Below are 27,977 nucleotides of genomic sequence, written 5' to 3'. Positions count from 1 at the left end.
CATTTGACTTAACCCACACACCCCAATTATGGTAATGGCCACAAATAGCATCACAATATATGATTACCCTTTATAATCGCCTCTCCTTGGTGGTACATCATGGTCCGCACAACCATTAGCATGAGAAACATATAATAAAAAGAATGGCAACCAAAGAGCTGACATGAAAGCAATAGTATATACACACTCCAAAGCAAGAGTAAAATCCAGAATCAATTCTAATAGAGTTGTTGTAGGCACTAAAATCAAGCACAGTTCAGTCTGGTAACAGACTAAATTACTCGATACAAGCTCAATCTGGAATTGCCATAGAGAACATATTCAAGTAAGATCATCTTCTTCCAGTTCCTTGGCCTTCACTGCCTGCTTCACCCTCAAAAGCAGAGTAGTTTTCCAAGCATCCTAAACAGCAACAGATGCAGAAACAAGCAATTAGAAGCGTTACAGTGCATACACCCAGATTACTGAAACAAAATTTTAATGCTTAAGTTCCACTTTTTCCCATTCTCTTTAATAGGGAAGCCTCCAAGGAGAGAAACTCATGACCTCTTAGTTGCGACATGGTGGTGCTTGCCTAACAATTCCCAAAAGAAGAGCATTTTCAGGATAATTTGAAATGGCTTGTCAATATGCCATTTGTTGGAATTTATTAATATGATTAATAAATTAAATGCCCAAGGGCAATATTGGAAACTCACTATTAGGGCGGTTACAAAATAGGGTTATATATTTTGGTAACCACCGCATTAGTGAGTAAGTGTGGATTCATTCGCACGAGATTTATCTCTGAGAAACGGCGACTCCATCTCTCTCTCTCTCTCTCTCTCCCTCTCTTAGAATCGCAGGCTTGGAAATTTTTTCCTTTCCTCGTTTTTGATCTTCATTCCATTAATCCACGGCATTTGGGTTGTGGATATCATTCCCTTTCCTAGTGATTGTGGAATCTCCCCAGTGATTGATATATATGGAGTATTACCAACATTGGCATCAGAGCCATTGGTCCCCACGGTTTTTTTTGTTCCTCCCCATTGTTTAATTTTATTGTATGGATCCAATGGGAGGATCAAGGGTTTACGGAGAATCCAGGGTTTAATACGAAACCCATGGGAGAATTGATAGGGTTTTATGGAAACCCTTATTTTGGTTCGGATCCGAGTGGGAGATCCTTGTGAATTTCCCTAATGAAGATTTGCATGAATTGATAATCCATGATGATAATTTTTTGTTTAAAATTTATTGTTGGATTTTTTTCATGTATTTTTGGATGATTTTTTGAGTGAAAAAACGTGTTTTACCGTTTTTTGGAAAATTTTCGTTCATGAAAAATCCAAAAAAAACGCCGTTTTCTGGTCACAGAATGCCAAACGGATTTTCCGTCTGGGCAGACGGTCATCCGTCTGGTCACAGAATGCCAGACGAAATTTCCGTCTGGGCAGACGGATCACCGTCTGGGCATAAAAAGGCGGACGGAATTCCGTCAGGCGAGACGGCAATCCGTCTGGGAGATGGATTTTTTTTGGATATTGGTCCGTCCGATTCGAGAATGTGTTTCTAACTTATTGGACACCAATGGCCCAACAATCCTGTGTGATGTTTGGGCATTGAGGGCCTATTGGGGCCTAGTGGGAGCTAATGAGGTAGAAGTGTTCTGTGTGAACCACCTCATAGCTTTAACATGATTGCATGTTTTATTTTAATAAAACTATTTTTTATTTTGGGTCTATCAATCTTGTTTCTTGCACAGAATGAAACTAGTGTATAAGTCTATGTGGGTTTGCATGAGAATTTGATTGAATGTTTGTTAGCATCTCTTTTGGTTTAAATGCTTATCCCATAGGTTGACTATGCTAGTGTGATTTGCTGTTGCTTGAGTTGTGTTTTATGCTAGAATAGTTGAACTCATCCTAGTATGTAATGTCTCTAGAATAAATGGCTGCTACCAAGAGCATTGTTGCTAACTTCGCGAAAGGAGATAAACCGAATGAGAGGTATTATGACCTTTGGCACCGAAAGGTGCAGTATCTCCTAGAAGAATAGAACATGCTGGAAACCGTAAACTAGACCATGTCCCCACCTGAGGAAGGTACCACTGCACAATATAGCAGGAACCTTGAGCTTTACAATGCTTGGAAGAGGAAAGACCGAGTAGCCAGGATTACAATCCTGAGCTCCATGAGGGATGACTTGATGCTTCGTTATGAGAAGCATATGACTGCAAAGTCTTTGTGGGAGGCTGTGAAGTTTCAGTGGATGGAGGGACTTCCACCACAAGAGGCCGCCAACTCGGACTCACCTTTGACGGTTATAAGATGCGCCGGGGTCACACCATGAGGCAGCATATAACCATCATGTCTAACATGATTAGTGAGTTGAGTGCATGTGGGCGCCAGAAGACTGATGAGGAGCAAGTCTCCGCAGTCATCAGATCATTGCCAAAGACTTGGGAGCATATGAAGATCTTTTTGACTCATGTTGATGAGGTCAAGACATTTGACCAAGCTGCCAAGCACCTTGAGCTAGAGGAGGATCGGATGTTGGCCGATGTCCCTCACATTTGAAGTAGTTGCTGTGTGAAGCAAGCACTAGTAAGGGTGCGAGGCTTCAAGCGCAAGAAGGAGAGAGCTCAACCTCGATGGTCTAGGCAAAGTAACAGAGGGTGGGAACGAGAAACAAGAGTGGTTTATGAGACATGGTTTTAGAGTTGTATTTGAAAACAATTCTTTGGTTTTGTATCTCGGGTGATACGGTTTATGGTTATGGTTTTCTTGTCAATGGTTTCATTGTATTGGATACAATTGATTATTCATTTAATTCTAGTAGTGCTTTTGTTTGCCAAGATACTGTGTGTATTGATTATAATTTGTGGCATGCTAGACTAAGACATATTGGCTTAGATAAGATGAACAGATTGGCAAGAGAAGGTCTCTTAGGCCAAGGTTCACTATCTGATTTGCCAACCTGTGAGTCATGTCTAGCAGGAAAAGCAACTAGAAAACCATTTAAAAAGGCTTTTGAGAGCCTCTCTTCCTTTAGAACTTATCCATTCAGATGTGTGTGGACCCATGAATGTGCATACTAGAAAAGGACAGTCTTATTTCATCACATTCATAGATGACTATACAAGGTATGATCACATTTATCTAATTTCTCATAAGTCAGAAGCTCTGGAATGTTTTAAGAAATTCATAAGCTTAGTTGAGAATCAGTTAGATAAAAAAAAATATAAAAAAAATAAAAAAATAAAAAAAATAAAAAAAGATTAAAACTCTTAGAACGGATAGAGGTAGAGAGTATCTCTTCGATATGTTCAAAGGGTTATGTGATGAAAAGGGGATATCTAGACAACTTACTATTCTAGGGACTCCACAGCATAATGGGGTTGCTGAGAGGGAGGAATAGAACCTTGCTAGACATGGTGAGATCCATGATGGCGCAGGCAAATCTACCCATCTCTTATTGGGGAGATGCTTTGTCGATCTGCGGCCTATATCCTCAACAGAGTTCCAACCAAATCGGTTCCTTCCACACCATATGAGTTGTGGACCGGAAGGAAGCCGATTTGAGTTACTTGTGCGCATGGGGATGTGCAGCATATGTTCACTCTACTTCTCACCAATATGGAAAGCTTGGACCCAGAGGAAGAAAGTGTATCTTTGTGAGATATTCTGAACCCTAAAAGGGCCATGTCTTCATTGGACTAGATGAGAGTGAGAGGAGAACGGAACTTGAGTCTAGGGATGCAACATTCTTGGAGAATGATTTTCCATCTCTTTAAGGAGTTAACAAAGAATCATCGGAATTCTTTGAGATATAAGATAGTGGTCTTGTCACTCCGTGGATTCAGATTCGGATAATGAACCCGGGGTTCATCCGGAAGATCCTAGTGGGAGTGGGAGTGCAGATGTGATAGCTACCTTAGACGGTGAGCGATCGGACATGCACTTGCGCCATAGTGGGCGGCGGGCTAGTTCCTCGTCGACGTTTCGACATAGAGGATGAAGCCTACATGGTAACTCCCGAAGAGATCGACCGTGAGATGACTTCGGTCGATGAGCATGAACCAAAGAGCGTGCGAGGGAAGCTCTTGCGGGGTCAAGCTCAAATGAATGGTTGAAAGCAATAAAGGAAGAGTTGGAGTCGATGAAAGTTAATCATGTCCGGGACTTGGTTGATTTGCCGCCGAGCCGAAAGGCAATTGGGAACAAGTGGGTTCTCAAGATCAAAAGAAAGGTGGATGGATCTATTGAGAGATTCAAGGCTCGTTTAGTGGCTAAGGGCTACACCCAACGAGAGGGCGTTGATTATGAGGAAACTTTTTCCCCTGTGGTTAGGTTTGCCTCAATTCGCCTCATACTATCCATTGTTGCTCAGTTGGACTTGAAGCTTTATCAGATGGATGTAAAAACTAATTTTCTTAATGGAGAACTTAAGGAAGAGATCTATATGGATCAACCTCAAGGTTTTGAAGCAAATGGACTTGAGCGCAAAGTGTGCAAGCTTAAGAAGTCCATATATGGCTTAAAGCAAGCATCTAGACGAGTGGAATGTGCGCTTCCACCAAGCTATGATGGAAAATGGTTTTTCCATGCTTGAGGAAGACCACTGTGTTTACACCAAGAGATCTGATAATAATTATGTCATTCTGACATTGTACGTAGATGACATACTTATGGCTAGCAATAGCAAGGAGCTATTGGAAACCATTAAGAAATGGTTGTCCTCCGTATTTGGTATGAAGGACATGGGTGAAGCAAGCTATGTGCTTGGTGTCAAGATTGTCAGAAATAGGCAAAAGAGATTACTTGGGTTTATCTCAAGAGACCTATATTGACAATGTCTTGACGAGATACCAGATGCACAACCGCAAACCAATTGATACTCCAGTGGAGAAGGGTTTGCATTTGAGCCTTGATATGGGTCCTAAGACTCCAGAGGAGAAAACCAAGATGGAAAGAGTTCCATTTTCCAGTGCAGTGGGTAGCCTTATGTACGCTATGATGTGTACTAGGCCGGATATTTGTTATGCAATGGGTTTGGTTAGTCGATACCAATCAAACCCAGGCATAGAGCACTGGAAAGCAGTCAAGAGGATATTGAGATATCTCAGAGGAACGAGTAACTACATGTTGTGTTACCAAGGATTGGATTTGCGCTTAGTTGGCTATAGTGATGCCAACTGGGCTGGATACATCGATGAGCGCAAATCAACCTCTAGATATGCTTTCTTGCTGAATGGCGGGGCCATTTTGTGGTGTAGCAAGAAGCAGGCTTGTATATCCCTCTCGACCATGGAAGCAGAGTATGTGGCATGCTCAGCTGCGATTCAAGAGGCTGTTTGGTTGAGGAGATTCCTTCAACATACTAGGATTGTGATGACATCCAAAGAGGCTGCCCTTGTCTACTATGATAGGACGGCAGCTCTTAGCTATGTCAAGGACCCCAAGTATCATGGGAAGACCAAACATATACAGTTGAGATATCACTTTATTAAAGACATTACATCAAGGAAGAAAGTTGTACTTAAGCACATATCTACTAGTCAGATGGTAGCTGACCCTCTTACCAAACCTATAGCCAAGGATGTTTTTATTTCTCATGTAAAATCCTTGGGCTTGCGTAGATTGTGACTTATTTTTGTACTGAGACTTTCTTATTAATGAGTAATATGAGTTCATTCCAGCATTTATTCTTATTCACTTTATGTGTGATTGTGTTTCTTCTAGCATAAAACAAGATATGTCAATAGGCAAGAGAATGGCTCACTTACACGAGCATTTGCCTCTGGCGCCTTGGAGGCGAGCAGAGATGAGACAGATTGTGAATGACTTTGTGTAGGTTAATTCATAATCATGATGTCGCCTTGATTTGGAATCAAGATGAGTTTCTCTATTGTGAAGAGAATCGACATGAATGTTCCCACTATTCATGTTGCCTATAAGAGCTAGGTGCGAGTACTTTATGTGGCGCTAGGGTGGCGACAATAAAGAAACTCGGGTTAGGCGCAAGAGGTTGCGACTAGACTAAGACCTATATGGTGTTGAGATGGACATACGTTCTATTGTATATAGAATGCTCCACCATAGCACATATATCATACTATGTGTGCTTAGCGATCATTGGAAATAAGAGGATGGATCCCTGCTCCTCTCATTGTGTGAGTCCTGGACCTTATGGTCCATTAGTGTTCTTAGTGACTTTCGACATCATGAAACAAAGGGTTGATGTGACTACTTTGGGGTGTTACCTATGGTCATGATTGATTCGACCTAAAGGGGCACTACCGGGAAAGGAGTCAATCCTAAGTGTAGTAATGGTCTGGGGCGAAAGGAAAGGTTTGATTCAACTGCACCCTAAAAAGTGTTTGCTGGCGCCAACTGTATGTGTTACAGTAGTGAACATTTTAAGGACAAGAAGGTGATCTCTCAGAGGGATCGAGATACCTTTAGTCTAGTGAGTTTGAGTAAACCTAGGACACTGTGTTATACTAATGCTTATTTGATTTGTTTCTATGAGTGATGTGCCATTTTGGCCTTCTAGGAAGGTTTCTAGTTTGGGGCTCACGCGTGCAGGTATATCACCGGTCGCACAACCCATTTTGCCAGTATGACTTGTGGATATTAGTGTCTGGGACACAGGTGGCCTATGTATCCGGGATACATGGTGAAGAGATCAATATATATGTATATCCCGGATATATATGTGTGTCTGGGACACAAGAGGTCTATGTATCTGGGATACATAACAGAGAGATTGAATATGTATATCTAGGATATACATGTGTGTCTGGGACACAAGAGGTCTATGTATCTGGGATACCTAGCAGAGAGATTGAATGTGTATATCTGGGATATACAAGTGTGTCTGGGACACATTGAAAGATTAACACTTGCCCTTGTGCAAGTGGGAGCTGTTGGAATTTATTAATATGATTAATAAATTAAATGCCCAAGGGCAATATTGGAAACTCACTATTAGGGCGGTTACAAAATAGGGTTGTATATTTTGGTAACCACCGCATTAGTAAGTGTGTGATTCATTCGCACGAGATTTATCTCTGAGAAACGGCTCCATCTCTCTCTCTCTCTCTCTCTCTCTTAGAATCGCAGGCTTGGAAATTTTTTCCTTTCTTCGTTTTTGATCTTCATTCCATTAATCCATGGCATTTGGGTTGTGGATATCATTCCCTTTCCTAGTGATTGTGGAATCTCCCCAATAAAGCTTTGGTGGTGGAACGAAAACGTGGATCTAGACTTCCGCTGCAAATACTTCATAAAAGGGAAAGCGAATCCAGGTAAGGAATCTTTCCCCCGTCAATTAAACAATATTGATATATATAGAGTATTACCAACACCATTAAAAATAGCTAGACATTTGTCGACCAGGCATATGAAACGACAATATTTACCCCCAATTGGAAGAAAAAAGTTTTAGCAACTGCCAGATGATTTCTTGGCTTCATGTAGTGCCATCTCATTTTCACACCCCAAAATTGAGGGATCACTTACCATTCTACCTCTCTATGATATCCTAAATTAACACGCAATTAACCAAAAGATATGTTCTATAACACAACCAAAAGTGATTAACAAAGTTTCCATATGAAAAAACTTGGAAGTAGCTTTGTGACTCTATGACATAGCACAGGTTAATTAGCTTAATATTGTTCAAACAGTGCAATAAATCTCGGAGAGAGTTTGTTGCATTCTTTCATTTATTTCCCAAAAGAAAAAACAATTATTGTTAAGGAAAAAAATTCGAGCGATATGGTTGAAATATCATTCAAAATATTTGCAAAATCTAAAATCGAAATGAAATGCATGTACAGATACACGAAATGTCATACATCGTTTCGTATCGACCGATACCATATTAGGCCGAAATGATACTTATGTAGGTTATAAAATCACCTGTTTTGAGTCATTTTTGACCTACCGACACTATTTCGACATTTCGAGCACTATCACCCTTGCCATTTCGAGCTGTTTTTGAAATTTTTTATGATTTCTCTTGCTTTCATCCCATTTTACACCTAATTTCTATAACTCCATTTCCTTCAAACATTAGATTTGCTCCTCCATTTGTGCATTATCTCAAATCTTGCAAGGTGAGTAACCAACTTCCTCATTTTTTGATTGTTGATTCATTTGTGCCTTAAATTATCTTAGAATGCTTCCAAATTTATGTATGTTTACTTTAGAGTGTTGATCTATGAATTTGTAGTGTCAAAATTATTTTTTGATTCTTCCTACTATTTTTTTATTTTTCTGTTATTAAAAATGATTTACTAAATTATGTATGTTGCTAAAAATATATATGTATAGTACATGTATAAGCTTCAAATGAATGTATGTGAGAGTTGAGACACCATATTGCTGTGATGGTGTTGAATTAATTTTTTTCTAATAATTAAGTAATTTTATTGTATTTAATTTCTATTTAAATAATAAAAATATATACTTAAATATTAAAAAAAACTAATTATTTTCTGTTTTGAATTTAAAAATAGCAGAGTATTAGTGGAAGCATGTATGCAATTTTTGGAGCATGTTGTGGATATTTTTAAGATAGTTTGTGTGTATTTTATATATTAAAAAAACATATAGTTAATTATATATATATATATATATATATATATATATATATATATATATATATATATATATATATATATATATATATATATATATATATTTAAAAATAGGAGGTTATTATTAGACGCATGTATGTCATTTTTGGAGCATATTGTGGAGCTTTTCAAGATACTTAGGTGTGTATTTTTTGTATCAGGCACTCTCTTTTAAAGATGTCAGATATAGCTTGGCAACATGGGAGGCCAATGACAGCTGATAGGAGGAAGATCGAGTGTAATTAATGCAAGAAACAAATAGGAGGAGGTGGGGCCACTAGATTGAAGGTGCATCTAGCTGGTGGCAACAGAGTGCCCAAAGGTGCCTGTAGAGGTCAAGAGGGCATGGCCTCATATATTAGTGGTGGCCTCATATATTATTTTTTGATTATTCCTACTATTTTTTTATTTTTCTGTTATTAAAAATGATTTACTAAATTATGTATGTTGCTAAAAATATATATGTATAGTACATGTATAAGCTTCAAATGAATGTATGTGAGAGTTGAGACACCATATTGCTGTGATGGTGTTGAATTAATTTTTTTCTAATAATTATGTAATTTTACTGTATTTAATTTCTATTTAAATAATTAAAATATATACTTAAATATTAAAAAAAACTAATTAATTTCTGTTTTGAATTTAAAAATAGCAGAGTATTAGTGGAAGCATGTATGCAATTTTTGGAGCATGTTGTGGATATTTTTAAGATAGTTTGTGTGTATTTTATATATTAAAAAAACATATAGTTAATTATATATATATAAAAATAGGAGGTTATTATTAGACACATGTATGTCATTTTTGGAGCATATTGTGGAGCTTTTCAAGATACTTAGGTGTGTATTTTTTGTATCAGGCACTCTCTTTTAAAGATGTCAGATATAGCTTGGCAACATGGGAGGCCAATGACAGCTGATAGGAGGAAGATCGAGTGTAATTAATGCAAGAAACAAATAGGAGGAGGTGGGGCCACTAGATTGAAGGTGCATCTAGCTGGTGGCAACAGAGTGCCCAAAGGTGCCTGTAGAGGTCAAGAGGGCAATGGCCTCATATATTAGTGGTGGAAAGCAAAAGAGGAAAGAGAAGTGAACACAGAGGGATGAGTTCGAGGATGCCTACTTAGATGACCTTCCAGATCCTGAGGATTATGGTATGGATGAGCCAAGAGAGAGTGACCCTGATCCAGAGGCCGATCAGCTGAGGAGGGCGATGATGATGAGTAAGGAGTAACAGAGGATTGATGACATGAGGAGGCAACAGAGGAGTCTGGGTTGTGGGTTCTCCAGAGAGCCAGTAGGTATGGGAGGCACAGGTGGCTCCCAAGTCCCTATGAGGAAGACTTAGAGTGTGAGGCAGGAGGCTCCTATCCCACGGGCCCCTACAAGGGGTCGAGCTTCGTCAGCACATCCTACAGATCCAGATTTTGAGATTCTTCGCAATGATCCGACCCTATTTGCGAGGCCTGAGCATAAACAGAGAAAGTTGAAGCACTTGTGGGGGAGTGTGAAGGAAAAAATGGGGATGGCTTTCTCCAAATGGGCTTATTACCGTAGTATTCCAGCACATACAGCCCAGGGGCCCTACTATAGAGATATGAAAATAGGCAGGGTTGGGAGTGGTGTACAAGGCCCCACTCCATATGAGATATATAATGTGTATTTGCCTAAGCATAAAGAGGACTTAAATGAGTACATTAAGGGATTAAAGCCCATGTGGAATCATTATGGAGTGACTATGATAGCTGATGGTTGGACTGGTCCCACTAAATAGTCCATCATCAATTTCATGTTGAATTGTGATGGGAGGACAGTGTTCCTCAAGTCAGTAGATGAATCCAATGAGAAGAAGGATGCAAAATTTATTTACAAATTATTGAAGCAAGTGGTAAAGGAGGTTAGAGTGGAAAATGTGATTCAAATTGTTACTGATAATGGCTCCAACTACAAGAAAGTTGGGTTGAAGATGCGGAGAAACTCCATGTATCTAAACATATAGTATTAATTTTCATTTGTAAATACATATATTTACATTACACATATACATGTACACTTTATAACTTTGTATTGATGGCTTGATGCCTTGATGGATGGACAAATATAAGCTCTTTTGGACTCCATGTGCTGCTCATTGCCTTGACTTAATGTTGAAGGACATCGGAAAGGTCAAGCTTGTGAAGAATACCGGGGAGCAAGCCCGACAAATTAGCACCTTCATCTATAACCACACCTATGCATTAAGGATGATGAGGGACAAGTGTCAGGTGAGTTAGTGAGGCCAGGCATAACCAAATTTGCTACTAATTGGATAGCACTGCAGAGCTTTGAGAATAAGAAGACTGGCCTTAGGAGCATGTTTGCATCAGAGAAGTGGTTTAACTAGGAGGGTTCTTCATCAGTGGGAGGAAGGAGAGCACAGTTGACCATACTCGATAATACTTTCTGGCACAATGTGAGGATAGTGGTGAAAATGCTTGAGCCTATGGTGCATGTATTGAGGATGGTAGATCAGTAGAGAAAACCTACTTTACCACACATATTTGCTGCAGTAGAGAGGATGAGGCAGCAAGTTGCTCAGGTCCACCCACACGGCAACAAGAGAGTCCTCCAAATCATCGACATTAGATGGGAGTCTATATTGTAGCATCCACTGCATAAGGCTGGTGAGTTGTTAAGTCTAGTATTTAATTTAATTTACATTATGTTATGTTATCACACATTCACACTATTAAGCATTAACTATTCCCTTTTATGACATACTTTTTCTTACACAACATACTATTTAAATCCTAAGTACCATTACAAGGACAATCTTGGGATGAGGCAAGATTTGATGTATGCAGTCCAAACTGTAGTGGAGAAGTTGGAAAAGGATCCAGCTAAACAAGCAGTCATCCTTATGGAGGTGAGATAGTGATTTGACATAGTAAGTCATTAACATAGTAACTAATAACTAGTAACTACTACCTAGTTATTGTTTTTTCTCTTTATATATTAGATAAAGGCATTTAGGGATGCCATTGGGAACTTCGGTCGTTCTGTGGCCGTATCGGGACGAGAATCCGCCCCTGCGGGTAAGTTCATTCATTTATTTCATTATACATTTAATTATTATATTCTATCTTTAATTTAGTTATTTAAGTATTAAAATGACTTGGAGTCTATGTTTGTTGCAGCTGAGTGGTGGTTGCAATTTGGACGTGATTCACACCACTTGAGTAGGATTGCAAGCAAAGTGCTATCCCAAACATGTTTTGCCACTGGTTGTGAGCGAAACTGGAGCACCTTCAGCCTCATTTACTCGAAGAGGCGCAACCAATTGGGTGTGAGGCGTCTAGAGGACCTTGTCTACATACACTATAATATGAGACTGAGAGAGGATCATATTAGACAGGATGGACAGAGAGAGTACCAATATTGAGTTGGCCGATATATTTGAGATGCATGATGATGATAACCTAGTAGTTGACTGGATCAGGGATAGTGGAGAGTCATTGCTGGATGAGGAGGGAGGATGTCCCAGTATACAGATTGCAGAGGAGATGGGGGCTGATGTGCAGGACTTCATGGCAAGGGAGGGGAGTGTACATGCAGAGCCCGCCTATCCATTCATGCCACACCCTAGTGCATCCACCCAGAGTGAGGATTTGATTGTCTGGTCCGACACTGAGAATGAGGTGAGTCAGGCCTCCGGCGATTACGACGATGGTGGTGATGATGACGATGGCGGTGATGATGGAGGGTGTTGGACCTTGTGATTAGGATTCAACTGATCCTAGGGACAGACCACCACCACCACGTGAGAGTCAAGGGTGGGGAGGATGACCACCGAGATTCACGAGTGAGAGTCAATTCACCCATGCGACACAGGATTCAGACCATACTAGAAGAACTACATCTCGAGGCAAAAATGTTTCCTCTACATATTCGAGGAAGGGGAAGGGGAGACAGCATGGCTGGAGCACAGAGGATACGCCATCATATGGGTCCTACCGTCCAGCCGATGCCGAGAGCTTGGTGGGATCTATGAGATCAATGAGCATTAATGATGCTAGAGACTCCTCCACCTCCAGAGGATCCGGATGGCATAGGCCTGCAAAATCTTCATATGATACTGTTGTGGAGAGTATTGGTTCTACCGAGTCGACTTATGGTTATGGACCATATGGTGTCCCTCCTGGCTATCAAATTCAGGGTCAGGCCAGTCAGCCACTAGTGGAACCTTATGGTTATGGAGCAGCCTATGGAGCTTATGGTGTCCCTCCCATTGTCACCTATCGGAGTCAGCCACTAGGACCTTATCAGTATGGACCTTATCCTTCTCCTGAGAGCAAGGGTTCTCTTTCATTTGTTGATCAAATCTTCCACACTATTCCACAGCTACAAGGCCCACCGCCACCAGTTCCTTCTTTGGAGATTTATAACTTCCCCCCGTCAGGAAATCTTATGCATGTGGATAAGGCCATGTACAAAGATGCAATTGTTGACTACGTCCAAAACTATATGGGGCGAACATCATGGGAGTTGTATTGTCATTTGTATAGGGTGCAGACGGAAGAGGGAGACCTTAAGGCTTGAATAGAATAGACTTGTAAGTATAAACTAATACATTCTCGCTTCTTCTCTGATGTACTATATACTTGGATAGTTGGATGTTACATTTTCAGTAGTTTTTTAGTAAACTAGTAGTTCCATAGTATTTATTATGCTTGAAATAGGTAGTATGCAAGAATCCAAATCAATTTGAATGCATCTGAGGGTTGAAATTGAGTTTTCAAGAGTCGATAAAAAAGTGTCCAGTTTCGGTTGAAATTTCGACTAAAACTTGGAAATTTCGACCTTGAAATTTCTTCCTTGGTTAACATTATAGTGGTTTAAATAAGAAACAGCAAGTCTAAAGTCTAAACACATTAGTGAATAAAATACTAACAAACTACAAACTCAATTAGGAAACAAACCAATAAACCTCACCTAACTGTACCACCTAACTGCAAGGGATTGATCACAACCCAACTATACTTCCTACTTTTAAGGAATCACAACCCAACTATACTTTCAAGGAATCTAAGAGGAATGAGATCATAGCCCAGCTTCTTATTATGGCCTTTTTTTTTTTTTTTTTTTTTTTTTTTTTTTTTTGTCTGAGGTTCATCCGGGCCAGCTTGCGTGCACCTCGATTACATCCTCAGAGGGATCCCAAGTTGAACCCATGACCTCTCCACTGAGAAGTATGGATCTTACCACTCTACCAACCCTGCATTCTCTTATTATGGCTTTTTTCTCCCACATCACCCTCATCCCCAAACCCACCCACCCACCCAAAAAAAAAAAAAAAAAAAAAAGGAAAAGAAAAAGAAATGAAAGGGATAAAAAGGTGACTGAACCAAAGCCTATAAAATTGAACTATATTCTAATTGGTACTTTGGTAGGATAACTCATAAAATTCAATTAATTATCCTAATTCAAGATAAGCAACATGCCTCCAGGATCGACTTCGGCTCATTTAACTTTAAATATTCACCGAATCAAACTATAGTTTTTAAACCAAGTGCAAGAAAGAGTTACAAACTGAAACTAAGTAATACCAAGAGACATACCAGTGGTGTCATGCTATCAAATTCCTTGACGACATCAGTAAATTTAGCCACATCCTCTTCATCAATTGCAGCAGCAATATCCTGCCATGAAGAGAACCAATTTACATTATTAAGCAATAAGCAATGTATAAGTTTTAAGGAATTCGTCAAAACCCACTACTGCAGTGCAATCCCATCACTTGTAAACCATTATAATGCAAAAAATAAATAAATAAAAAGAAAAAGAAAAAGGTAGGGTTAAAGCATTGAAGTTCTTAATATAAAAAGAATATTGACTCATAAGCCATACCTTGAAGTTTAATTAATCAATTAGTTCTTTATCACACAATCCACGCATAACTTCAAAAGTTCTCCATGCCATCAAAATACAAATTATTCTTACCTATTTAATTTGTATATTATCTTTTTATCTCAGTACATTTATGTTTATTAAAAACAAGACAAATTTTAAGCATGAAAGTCAAGCCAGGTTATACAGCCATAACTTACAGCTAATAACTTGTACTCCCGTGTCCCTCGAAAAGTAGGGTCCAATTCCTGTACAAATCACACCATCTCAGTTTACAGTAGCACATAAAGCAACATTACGAAAAGCCAAAATAGAGAATAACTTGACCTGATATTTCTCCAATGCATTGTTTATGGCAACAACATCACCCTTACAAAGCTGGCAAATTCCAGCATTCAGGAGATACCCCTTAACACTGTACTTCAAAAGGTTATTGTTCATTGACAGGCGTGCTATGTCTTCGTAAATCACAATTGCCTTCTGATATCTGGGGAAAAACACATCTATACTTACCCACTCTGTTGGTATTCTAAGCACAATAAGCAGAACATGCTGAGTGAAAAAGTGGGGGACGGACTACGTACAAAAATGAAACTCTTTATTTTTTTCCCTTCTTTATTTCAATTTATGTGTAAAAAAACATGACTGCAACCAGACATGTAAGGCAGGTATCAGCAAGTGAGAAGGAAGAAAACAAAAAACAACAACAACAACAATAAGCCTTGTCCCAACTAAATGGGGTCGGCTACATGGATTCTTGCCCTCCAATCAATTCTGTTTGAGGCCATGCTAGATACAAGGCCTAAGCTATACATATCATTTCTCACCACTTCTCCTAAGGTTATCTTAGGTCTACCCCTAGCTCTTCTAGTTACTTCAATATGGATTATATAAGAGAAAAAGAAAAAAGAAAAGAAGAGGAGAAAGTAGGACATCAGAGAAACAAGGATGGTAACACAAATCACGAGTTGATTTGACTATGGGATACCATAATTCTGGTAGGTGTATAGTAGGTGTTATATACAACTAATTTTTCCTATTAATTATGTGGTAGAGGGCCAGATAGAGGGAAGAGAACTCTGAGAAGATACTTAAAGAGTTAGAGGTTCACACGACCACACACCACAGAGCAAACCCAATAATTTTATTCACTTATATCTATCGGGTTACAAGCAATGCCCTTATTTTAATATTAAAAATGGGAAACTAAGACTCCGACCTAGATCCTGAAACTGAAAAATAACCTGCAAACCAGCTCCAAAACTAAGTAGCCTCCTACTCCCATTCTATCTATATGTCCAACTCAAAAAGTAAAATTGATGCGGTTAAGAATGTTCGAATGGGTTGACTGTGCTTTAGAATATTTAATTTTGGCCCATGGGTGGCATCTATAGGCCTTTAGCTTATTTTTTGGGGGGCTTTATTAATGTAATGGGCCTAATTTATAAGCCCATAAAGCGGGGGTTAATGCTAGTAAACAGGACTAGTAGTTAAATTCAGTACTTGAATAAGAATTCGAGTAAGATGAGGACAGTTAATAGCTAGATTGAATTCTTTTTTATCCTATCTGCCTTATTGAGTCTTTTAGAATGATTAGGAGTCCTTTTATAAATCAAAGTAGGAATTTCAGGCCACCCATCAACTGGAGATGATTTGAGTTAATACTCTGACTTTTTATAGGAGTTCTGGTGCTATTGAGCAGTCAATGGGATTGCCATCCCAATTCTCACATTTCCACCTGTCTACTTCTCTTTTCTTTCCCAAGAACTTCTTCAATTTTCTTACCTGAATCCTGTTTACCCTTTTTTCTGAACCTATGTTCCAATGTACGCGTATACTACCCAAAACCCTAAGACCTGAACCTTTTGAATTGAGATCCTAGAAAACTGGCCCTTAGTTGATCCTATTCAATCTAGGGCTACATCACTTAAAGAATAAACTAGAAAACTTCCAACTGTGTTGAACCAAAAAAAACTGGGCTGGACCGGTTCTTATGGTAGTGGGTTCCTAATTTGTAAATTCTGGTCCAACCAGTCAAGTGCATCCTGCATCAAGCCTCCTCCCCTGGAAAAACCCGACGCTGTCAAGGATTGGCAAGGACTGAGGATACTGTAGAGTGGTTCTTACTAGTTCTTCCACATTAAATTTTCTCTGTTTGTCCTAACGATTATTGTATACTTCTTTTGTCTATTAAATCCAATAATATCCAATTTCAGGTTCAAATACAGCAATATGATAGAAATACTTCCTCAGTTAAATGGATGCAACTGTTTTCTGACCTGGAAGTTAGCAGTTTACAGTTTAACACTTCAAATGGAATAAGAATTTTTTTCTTAACAGAAATGCAAACTTCACAGGATCTGCAATGCCACATCCAATCACATGTCAGACAGACATTACTGCTTTTTGTCTCTGCAGCCAATGTCCCATATGACATTTCATATTTAACCTTTCTACAACATATACGGATATTACATCATATGGAACAAAAATCTGGGCTTGGTCTGGGACTCTGGTGGCAGTTGGTCTTAGATGTCAAGCAGAACCAGGACATGCTTCACAAATGTCCAGTTTAGTTCTTTCCAAATATTAGACACTACAAAACATTAAAAGGAGGGGGGGGGGGACAATCAGGCCATCCAGCCTTCTTTACAGGGCCAGTTGTAGCATCTTTTCTAAGAAAACAGCAGACAAACTAGGGTTCAAATCCTTGCTGTTTGGGCTATTCTCCTAGGCTGAATTCCAATCCTTGGGTATTGAGAGGGGTGGATTAGGGTTATGTTTTCAGGGTAGGATTAGGTTTAAAAATTAGGAGAAAAATATTCTGTTCTCAACAAAGTGTGATTGTTACAGGCTAAAGTTTTGAAACTTTTTTGGGGTTTCAGGAATTTCAAGGGTTAGTGTTAGGGTTAGGTAGGGATCAAAGGTAGGGTAGGGGATCGGAATGGTTGTCCTAAGGCTGTATGTATAGGGTTAAGGGGTTCATGGGTGATTTAGCCTTCTAGGGTTTAGCATTTTAATGGAATTTGCAGAATTCTGGAAACCCCAGATTCTGCCAAGAGGAGAAAGGAAGAACAGAGAAAGGGGGCTGGGAAGTGAGGGGAATGAAAGGGAGGTGGTTGGGGAAGGGAAGGGACCTAACCATGGGGTTCTACAGGAGGGGAAGAGGGACTGTAGGGGCAGGGGATACCTAGAACTAGGGTTTGGTGAAAGAGTGATAATGCCGCAAGTTGCAGGGAGATGGGGGAGACAGAGGTTGGGATTGGGAGAGTGGAATGAGGTAGGGGAAGGAGATGGGATCACACTCATTTGTCTAGGAAGGAGGCTGTGAGTGAAGACTGAGCTGAAGATGTCTCTAGGGTTGCTGCTGGCTTGAAGAAGATGAAGGACCAATGCTGAAACACTCTTATCACTCAAACCCAGGTCGTGGGCTAGCTTCCCACGAGTCCAAGTCTCTGATTTTTATTAATTCTTCAACTGATTTGTTTACAATCAGGTGGGGGCTTTATATAGCCTTACACTTGAGGGAAACAAACTAAGACTCAACTTAGGAAACTTACTTGGACTCAAACTAGGGAATCCACTTTTGGTTGGGATTCCTTCTACGACTCAATAACTCAAATAAGACAACTCCAGCTCCAAAACAAAGATAATTTGCAAAATAAACAATCAACTTCCAAAAGGAATCCTAATTGAAAATTGGATTCCAATTGGGACTCCTACTCTGAGAAGGACTCTAACCACTAATCCAATTGAAAAACAAAAAGTAGATGTTCAACCCTAACGGCGCGTTTGGTAATGTTCTTAGAAAACGTTTTTGGCGTTCTCCTGTTCTTTGAGAATGGAAAAAAGGGTTAAAGGCATTTGTTAAAACTGTTTGTTCTTCTGTTATTTAAGAACGGACCAGTCAGAAAAGTGGTCTAAAGAACACCTTTTGTAGAACATTAACAAGATGTTTTTACCCAAGAACATAAATAGAACTGATAAAAGTGATAAAATTGGTCCTGATTGAAACCTTAGAATGAATTTTCAAACACCAACTTATTCTAATAGTGTCCTGGAAATATTTCCAAAACAGATTTATCAAACACCCATTTCCAAGCATAGAATAGTCTTTTAGCACATAAACATTAAAAAATGGTTTTGCATAAGAACTGATCTATCAAAACGGAAATGTTACCACACACATGTTATAATTATTCTGAAATTAACTGGAGCCGTTTGGTGCCCAAAGGGGTGGGAAATGACCAAATTGCCCTTCTCTGATTTCAGCCAGCTCTTTGGTGCATCACTAAGGCCTTGATTTGAGTCCAAATTGTGAGGGACCCTATGTTTGCTAGATCTAGTTACGTCACTTCAATTGCATATGCTCAAAATGATCCATCCATATTGAATCAGCCAGTTCATTGACCAGTCAATGGTTATCAAGGAAAATCTGGTCACTGAGATATCAGTGTTTCATTGCCAACCCTGGTGGTCAAATTGGTCATAGTCCCAAACTCTTAGTTTATGATACAAGAAAATAATGAGAAATACCATCATTAACTTTAACTCAGGGTATCCACACATTAAACCCCCCCCCCCAACCAAAAAAAGGAAAAAAAAAACTCTTTTAATGGAGGTGGGAGAATCGGTATTCGTAGACTATAAAGATACGTATATCATATTAGTAAGAAAAGATGGATTTAAAATTTAAATCAAGGAACTAATAAATACTAGAAGAAGATCACTCACTGTTCCATCTGTGCCGCAAATTGTGCAATCTTCTGTTTGCATTGGTTAGCAGATGTAGTTGATTCTTCACTTTCAAACAAATCGGCAGCTTGCTCGTAGAAAAAAATAGCCTGCTCAAGATCCTGTTCCTTCTCATAAAGCTCTCCAATCTCCTGAACAAGAAAAAATTGAAGGCCAAAATATCAGCTGGCTTAGGAATTGATTCAACTATGTTTTCCTTTTATCCCCTTTGAAAATGTATAGAAAGGACCGAATTCTAAGTTCCAAAAAGTATGAGGGCATTTAAGAATGTCATCAGATATCATATCATCAAAAAGAGTTGCAATAGAAACAATATTATTTGGGAACTTCGTTGCCAATGGTGGAGTCTCAATGCAATTTGTCTCCTGTACAATGAGCTGAAAAGAACACTCTCATGCTCCACCCTGTGTACGTGATTGCAGGGGAAAGAGTTCCAAGTTTGTTGCAGCCAAAAGGGAAATTAAGGAATAAGCCCAACTCTTGGTAGGATTTTTCTGAAGGTATAATTTCACCAGAGGTGAGATGCCAGATAAATTTTCCCATTAGATTAGTTAAAGTAATAGAAATAATTTTTAAATGAATTTTTTTTTCTCTCTCAGAGGTATGGGTTCTAGACCAAGGTCAAGCAGGCATCTAATTGCCAGAAATTAAAAGAATGCCACAGCACAAGGCATCCACAGCTATAGGGTCTGACCCATCTGGGAGGGGCAAAAGTAGCCTTACTCCCCACTTTGTTGGAAAGGCTGTTTCCAAGTTCAAAAACCACACACAACAGGTCCCAATAGTGCAACTTAACCACCACACAAAGGCTTGCCCAGTATCTAATTAAAATGTATTATTGCCAAAAACAGTGGGCTTACCTTGCAATGTCTAGCTGCAATATTAAACCTGCCAATTTCCTTGAAAAGATTGACAGCCTTAGTCAGGCATGAAATAGCCTCTGCAGAGCACAAGTAGCCATGAGAAGCAAGATCTTTCAGCTAAAATAGATTAAAGCTAACCCATGAGGTAACATGGCAGAAATAAAGGAGTAATTAACTTCCAAATTCAAAAAAATTACTGCCTCAATCCTGCAATGACTGTTCCTTTGAAAAACTCCAAGCTCCAGAGTTGGTTTGACCATTAAATACTCTCCTTTCTCAATACTGTCCTCCCATTACTTAACCTTTTTTCTAGTTAGGGAATTAATGATGCGGGGAAGGGGGGGGGGGGAATTTGTGCAGTTTGCAGAACTAGTCACATGATATGAGACAGAGAAAGACAATTTTGAGACGGCCAAAAAGGGGATTGGCCGTCTTTGCAGGAAAGGAGTAAGTTTTTCAAAGGAATGGAGACCAAAGACATCTAAACAGAAGTGTAAAATGAAGTGCAATCTTCCATGCAGTTTGGTTCCAGATTTAGGAGGTAAAATGGCATCCCACCCATTATGTAAATTTAAGAAAAACATCGATAATCATTTCATGAGGATAGGAATCTTAAGAAACAAATTTAAGATAGAGATGATAATCAAACAAAAATGCATAAATAATGAACAATTTTTATAAGAAGCAAGTTATGGATGCCCAGACCATGAAGACTCAAGAAACAGAGAGCAGAATAACCTTTGGGGGAGGTTTTACTGTAACATTTTGCAGCATCTACATAGCCTGACGCAGCTTCATGCTTGCTTTCTGACTGAAAGGAGAATAATTAACAGTCGAACTGGAAAATAACAAGAGTTTAAGTGCTTGACTAAATAATATATACATATACCTTCAAATGACAATCAGCTACTTTGATGTAGGCAGCTCCAGCTTTGTCCCCTGAAAAACAATTGTATTAGAAGTCTTAGCAAGCATATAATATGAACTCATTAATATGTAATAAAATGTTAATTAGCTAACTCAAACTTATTTTTGAGATATTTTAAACCAGTTATTAAATGCTCTACCAAACCTAGGTGACAAATCCTCCAATTTCCAGGTATTTCTTAGCCTAGGAACTAAACAGGCCAAATTTCAGTCCATATTTCTAAATTCCTTTTATAACATATATAAATCAGAATGTCATTATAATATTTTAAAAGAAATAGAGAGCAATTTTGCAAACGTGAAGTACAAAGACTAAGAAAATAAGATATCAGGCCCTAAATTCTCCCCAGATTGTTGTTGATGTAGTCTTAGATTGAAGAGGTTCAACTAAGGGCCAATAACAGGATCACTCAAAACTAAACTCAAATGGGTATAGTTACACAGTGAGTGTGAAAGATTAATAGATTGCTTGTGCGATAGGATTATTAAGAGATGCATCACTTGGAGCAGTGTTATCAAAGCGTCCGCCTAGGTGGCGAAGCAGTTTTTCAACTGCATTGTTTTGAACCACTTAATTGATGTGCTGTTTTTTCACTCAAGTACTACCGTTTTTTCACCTTGTACGCTTTATTGCTACCTAGATCGAGGCCCAAATTGCAAAGGACCCCCATGCCCGTTAGCAACAGAATGTGAAGCATGAGTCATTCTCAACATCGAGAATCAATGGATCATTAACCGGACAATGACTTGGAAATCGGAATAATGAGATCTATTAATTTATCGTATTGGCCCTATTAGTACATAATCATTGTTATGATGCTTGATGAGATGAACTTATGTTTGTGTTCTGTTTTGGATAATTTTTCATAATTATGATTCTTGAATACTTTCTTTTTTGGATGAATGTGACTACTGAATGTTGTTTAGTTTATTGTAGAAAGTAGTTGTATTGAAAATTTTTGACCCAACCGCTTTGGTCGCCTTATTGCCACCTATGCGCCGCTTTATCGCTTAGACGGAGCCCCAATGGCTTGGTTGCCGCCTTTGACAACCTTGACTTGGAGTGAGGATATTTATAAATTTGGGGCACAAAAATGACCAGGGATTTGACATTAGGTTTTGGGCAGTTGGATGGGTATTAGAGGGTGCATATGGAACAACAAAATGTTTTTTTTTTTTTTTAACAACAAACAAAAACGCGTGTTGTTCTTCTTTAAAAATTATTTTTTCTTCTTTTTTTTTTCTTCAACAACAACAACAACAACAACAACAATAAGCCTTTTCCCAACTAAATGGGGTCGGCTACATGGATTCTTGCCCTCCAATCGGTTCTGTTCAAGGCCATGCTAGATACAAGGCCTAAGCTATACATATCCTTTCTCACCACTTCTCCTAAGGTTATCTTAGGTCTACCCCTAGCTCTTCTAGTTCCTTCAATATGGATTATATCACTTCTCCGAACAGGAGCATTTATAGGTCTCCGTTGAACGTGGCCGTGCCACCTCAAACGACTTTCTCTAAGCTTATCACTTATAGGAGCAACTCCCAGACCAACTCTAATATGATCGTTTCTTATCTTATCCATCCTAGTTTTGCCACTCATCCATCTTAGCATCCTCATTTCTGCTACACTGAGTTTATCTATATGATTCTTCTTAACAGCCCAACACTCTGCACCGTACATCATAGCTGGTCGGACAACAGTCCTATAAAATTTTCCTTTAAGCTTTAATGGAATACGCCGATCACATAAGACCCCGGATGCACCTCTCCACTTCATCCACCCTATTTTAATTCTTTGGGAAACCTCATCTTCTAAATCACCTCTTTTACTTATGATTGAACCTAGGTATCTAAAACAATCACTCTGAGGAATCTCTTTATCGTCAAGTATCACCACTTCATCATCTGCCCGATCATGACTAAAGTTACAAACTAGATATTCCGTCTTCGATCTACTAAGTTTAAAGCCTTTTGATTCCAAAGCTACTCTCCATGATTCTAATTTGGTATTAATCCCCACTTGGGTCTCATCAATCAACACAATATCATCCGCAAAAAGCATACACCAGGGGGCCTCATCTTGAATGTCTTTGGTTAATTCATCCATTACCAAGTGCAAATAGATATGGGCTTAAAGTTGACCCTTGATGTAGCCCAACCGTTATCGGGAATTCATTACTTTGTCCCCCCACTGTTCTAACACTAGTCACCGAACCATCATACATATCCTTAACTATATCTACATATTTACTTGCAACACTTCTTTTCTCTAGTACTTGCCAAATTAACGCTCTAGGGACTCTATCATAAGCTTTTTCTAGATCAATAAATACCATATGAAGGTCTTTCCTACATTCTCTATACCTTTCCATAAGTCTCCTAATTAAGTAAATAGCCTCCGTTGTAGATCTTCCCGGCATAAACCCAAATTGGTTCTCCGTAACTATAGTTAAGTGTCTCAACCGGGTTTCAATTATTCTCTCCCATAATTTCATCGTATGGCTCATCAATTTAATGCCTCTATAGTTATTACAACTTTGAATATCTCCTTTATTTTTGTAAATTGGAACCACAACACTTCTCCTCCAATCATCGGCATTTTCCCCGTGCTCATAATCTTATTAAACAACTTAGTCAACCAAACTAGTCCATGGGTTCCTAAGCTCTTCCATACTTCAATTGGGATTTCATCGGGACCTTGTGTCTTGCCGAGTTTCATCCTCCTTAAAGCTTCTTTTACTTCGGACATCGAAATTCTACGAATATAAGTTCGGACACCGGTGCCTTGGTGAAAAGTGTAATCGTCCGAACCATAAGTGCTTGAAGAATGCTCATTTAGTAAACTAGAGAAATAGGGTTTCCCATCTTTTCTTAATATCCTCCTCACAAACTAATACTTTACCATCTCCATTTTTAATACATCTAACATGGTCAAGATCTCTACTCTTCCTATCCCTCATCTTAGCTATCTTATAAATAGATTTTTCCCCTTCCTTTGTGCCCAACTTATTGTATAACTCTTCATACTTCCTTTCCCTTGCTTTTCCCGCAATTTTCTTAGCTTCATTTCTATCTAACCTATACCTTTGAAGATCCTCAACATCCTTAGTTCTTTGCCATGTCTTAAAACTAGCTTTTTATTCCTAATGGCAGCTTGAACCTCACTATCCCACCACCACGTCTCTCTATACGAATGGATCTTTCCTTTTGATTCACCTAGAACATCTTTAGCCACTTTCTTAATACACATAGCCATCTCATTCCACATTGCATTGGTATCCCCTTTAAAATCCCATTTTCCTTGTTTGACTACTTCATTAACGAAGGATTTAGAGTACTCTCCTTTCAAATTCCACCATCTTATTCGGGATAGTTTACCTTGGACCTTTTATATGTTCTTGGGACTAAGCACATATCCAAGACCACAAGTCTATGTTGTGCGGTTAAACTTTCCCCCGGTATCACCTTGCAATCCTTGCACAACAATCTATCGGTCCTTCTAGTTAGGAAGAAATCTATTTGGCTTCTATGCTGTCCACTTTTGAAAGTAATTAAATGCTCATCTCTCTTTTTGAAGTAAGTATTTATAATAGATAGATCAAAAGCAGTAGCAAAATCCAAAATTGAAATCCCCTCGTCATTCCTTTCTCCAAAACCATAACCTCCATGAACACTCTCATATCCTCTTTGATCTTTTCCAATATGTCCATTTAAATCACCTCCTATGATAATCTTTTCTCCTTGACGAATTCCTTGCAGTAATCCACCCATATTTTCCCAAAATTCTAGCTTTAGACTTTCATCTAGTCCTACTTGAGGTGCATATGCACAAATTATATTTACTGAACTCTTTCTCCATTACAAGCTTGATAGCAATAATCCTATCACCCACTCTTTTAACATCCACCACATCATTTTTTAAATCTTTATCCACTATTATACCCACTCCATTTTTATTTGTTTTCTCCCAGTATACCAAAGTTTAAAGTCATCCAACTCTTTGGCTTTTTACCCCTCCATCTAGTCTCTTGAATGCAAGCTACATTAATCCTTCTTCTCCTCATAACATCTATCAATTCTAAGCTCTTACCGTTAGAGATCCTATGTTCCAAGATGCCAATCTAATCCTACGCTTATGCTTATGGACTAGCTTCTTTACCCGCACTCGTCCACGGCGCGGGAACCCTTGCCTACTTATCCCGCATCCGGGCGCCGATGCGCGCGTCGCTCCGGGGCGCCCTAGCTAACCCTTGCCCACTTATCACTACACCCGGGCCATAGTGTGCGCGTCGCTTCTTTTGTCGGGGCGCCCTGCTGCTTTTATCATATAAGGTCGAATCCATGAAAAGGTTTGGCTGATTTTTCCGGTGCCGGCTGCCGACGACGCACCAACCCTCCCCCCCCCCCCCCCCCCGCCCCCCCCCACCGCGCGCCCACCGCGGGGGGGGGTGGTGAGAATTTTGGCTGGACCCCGCTCGAGGAGGGGGGTTGTTTGTTGTGTTTTCTGGCCGTTGTGGTGGGTTGGTTGGGTTGGTTTGGATTAAATTGTTGTGGTTGGTTGTTGTTTCTAAAATTCAAAAAAGGGGGGGAGGGGGTGGGCCTGGGGTGGTTTTTTTTTGTGTACTCCTTGATAGGATGGAGGGGAAAATGTGTATAGGCTGTGGGATGGACTTTTTTTTTTGGGTGGGAGGGGCTGTGTTTATGTTCAGCAAGAACATCCCACAAGGACCATAAAACCAATCCTCTGTTAAAGTGTGAGAGATCACATCCTAATCTACTAGCAACCCAACCCCCTATTTACAAGAATCAAATGTAAAGGAAGGGCATCGTAAATAAATGGAGGGAAACTAAGTCTTCGAGGGATAAGTGTGTGGATTTTGATACCACTGTAATTTCTCTTATTTTGGTAGCAAAGGTAGGATTTGGTGTTATGGGCTTGGTATTGTTTTCTAAGACATATCAATCGACTACTTTCCCAAACAAAAAGAAAAAACCAGTCTACTAAAATTTGAAGGGTTTGTTCAAGGCCATCAACACTATCACAATTCTTGGCTCTATTTTTTGTACTATAAACTTCATTTTGATTTTACCGCAACAACAACCATAACTTCATCCCAACTAAATAGATTGCCCTACACAGATACAAAACAAATTAGATCAAAGGAGTAAGAGTGAGGTAAGAAGAAAATAGAAGGAAGAGAACAAAGTGGTAGCCATAGCAGTATCCTGGGAACATCCTCCTACACATTTCCTTGTCCTCATAAGTCTTCCTTGTGAGGCCCCAATGTGATTTTGGAGCTACACATTACCAAACCACCTCAACTAGCTCTCACAGAGCTTTTCCTATGTTGGTGTAGCTCCCAAATCAGTTACACTACAACGATTCCTTACTTTCTCTCTTTTGGTCTTGCCCCAGATCCTCATCTCCTTGTACACTCATTTTACCTAGGCTAGTCTTCTTAGCTGCCCAAACATTCTGCCCCGTATGTCATAGCTGGTCTACCTATAGTCCTATAGGATTTCCCCTTAAGCTTAACATGCAAGGTTTGACAGATAACAATCCTGAAGCACTTCTCCATTTTACCCATCCTACAACAATCCTAAAGCACCTCTCCATTTCACCCATCCTACTTTAATTTGTGGGCAACATCATCCTCTTTATCAACTTCTTTGCTTGTTACATATTCTGTTTTTCTTCATGTGATTCCTTTTCAGCACTAAAACTTATATATTTTACATGACATCCAGGTTGGAGGTGATGACCTTTCCAGCAGTCCAACTAAACCAAGATCCAACTCATCTGAGTTGTAATAAAAGAACAATAATCAATACAGGAGGATATCAATCTCTGACAGTACTATTTTCATAAAGAAGAAAAACCTCTGAGAGTACCATGTAAACAAATATAGTCAAATATCAATCTGGAACAGTATTCTGTATCTCAGATTCAAGTTCAATGCTCAGAAATATTTAAGGCAAGAAGGCTACCAAAACAACCAATTGACGTTCACCTGAGAAGGCAATGTTTTGGGGCTTTGAAGGCATATAAAGCTTCATTACTACTTTACATCCCAAGAGACAAACAAAACAGAAAAGGGAAACAAGTGGAAAATGCCCTGCCCAGACTTGTCACCTAAGTCACCATCTACTTCTTCTACCAAGCTTCTTATTATTTTATAGTAGTCCATTATTACTCAGTTTGTTTATCATCCTTTATCATTTCCAGACAATATCTATGTTACGTTTTACTGAAAATTCAATATATTCCCATAAGTTCTGAGGATTCCTTGTTTTGAAATGTCAAGAACTCGGAAGAAACTCGAAAATAATTATTGGAGGTTTCACGGATGATTGTATCTAAAAGAACAACACCCCAAGAAATATTATACCTGCATGCATTTGCACCGATTCATTCAGCCGATAGGTTCAACTTCCAAAAGAAGAATGACATTTCAGATCAATCATAGATGGATCAGAAAAATTCAGGGAACCAATTCTAAGAAAATAATCCATGCGAACACTAGATCACATCATCAATTGGATAAGAAAAAATGAACGATGATTACCAGAAAGCACATAAATTTTTTGTCTCCGTGAATTCGCCACGATATGTAACATAAACAGAATGAACAAAGATCATTGAAATGGAGAATAGAGAGAGAGATTACATGATTTCGCGAGTTTGTAGGAAGAAGCAGCCTTCTCGTACAACTCAGCGGCGTCTTCGAACTTAGAACCACCAAATAGATTCCAGCCATTAATTTTCTTCTCAGCTTTCGCCTCGAATTCTTCTCCTCTTGCAGCATCCGACATTTTCTGATTACCCAGAGCTTCAAACCTCGCAGTCAAGAGAGAAAAAGAAAGAGAGAGAGAGGTGGAGTGGAACGATCAAATATTGTGAAATTTCTCAGCATC

The 27,977-nt window shown here is 39.2% G+C and overlaps 1 protein-coding gene across 1 annotated transcript; it reads right to left on the bottom strand.

Moving 5' to 3' along the window:
• Positions 1-159: 159 nt before the first annotated feature.
• Positions 160-27,977, bottom strand: LOC149008019 (alpha-soluble NSF attachment protein 2-like). Its single transcript, XM_089165615.1, has 9 exons — positions 27,731-27,977; positions 21,022-21,071; positions 20,871-20,943; positions 20,130-20,209; positions 19,249-19,400; positions 14,842-15,001; positions 14,715-14,762; positions 14,226-14,306; positions 160-402 (listed from the first exon to the last, which is right to left on the bottom strand). The coding sequence occupies exons 1-9, from the start codon at positions 27,873-27,875 to the stop codon at positions 322-324; spliced, it is 870 nt and encodes a 289-aa protein (XP_089021741.1). The 5' UTR covers positions 27,876-27,977; the 3' UTR covers positions 160-321.

The sequence above is a fragment of the Hakea prostrata genome, chromosome 8, assembly GCF_041222555.1.
Source record: "Hakea prostrata isolate BN-2017 chromosome 8, UWA_Hpros_2, whole genome shotgun sequence".
NCBI classification, from domain to species: Eukaryota; Viridiplantae; Streptophyta; class Magnoliopsida; order Proteales; family Proteaceae; genus Hakea; species Hakea prostrata.
Note: the sequence above shows the minus strand (reverse complement) of the source record. Positions and strands in the feature narration are given on the sequence as shown.

What these genes read in the sequence shown, in the direction of transcription:
- LOC149008019 (XM_089165615.1), bottom strand. Translation starts at nt 27,875, where the DNA reads ATGTCGGATGCTGCAAGAGGAGAAGAATTCGAGGCGAAAGCTGAGAAG. An exon ending in CTACAAACTCGCGAAATCAT is followed by an intron (nt 21,072 to 27,730) that starts GTAATCTCTCTC and finishes ATTGTTTTTCAG; the next exon opens with GGGACAAAGCTGGAGCTGCC. An exon ending in TTGATAGCATGACACCACTG is followed by an intron (nt 403 to 14,225) that starts GTATGTCTCTTG and finishes GTTGCTGTTTAG; the next exon opens with GATGCTTGGAAAACTACTCT.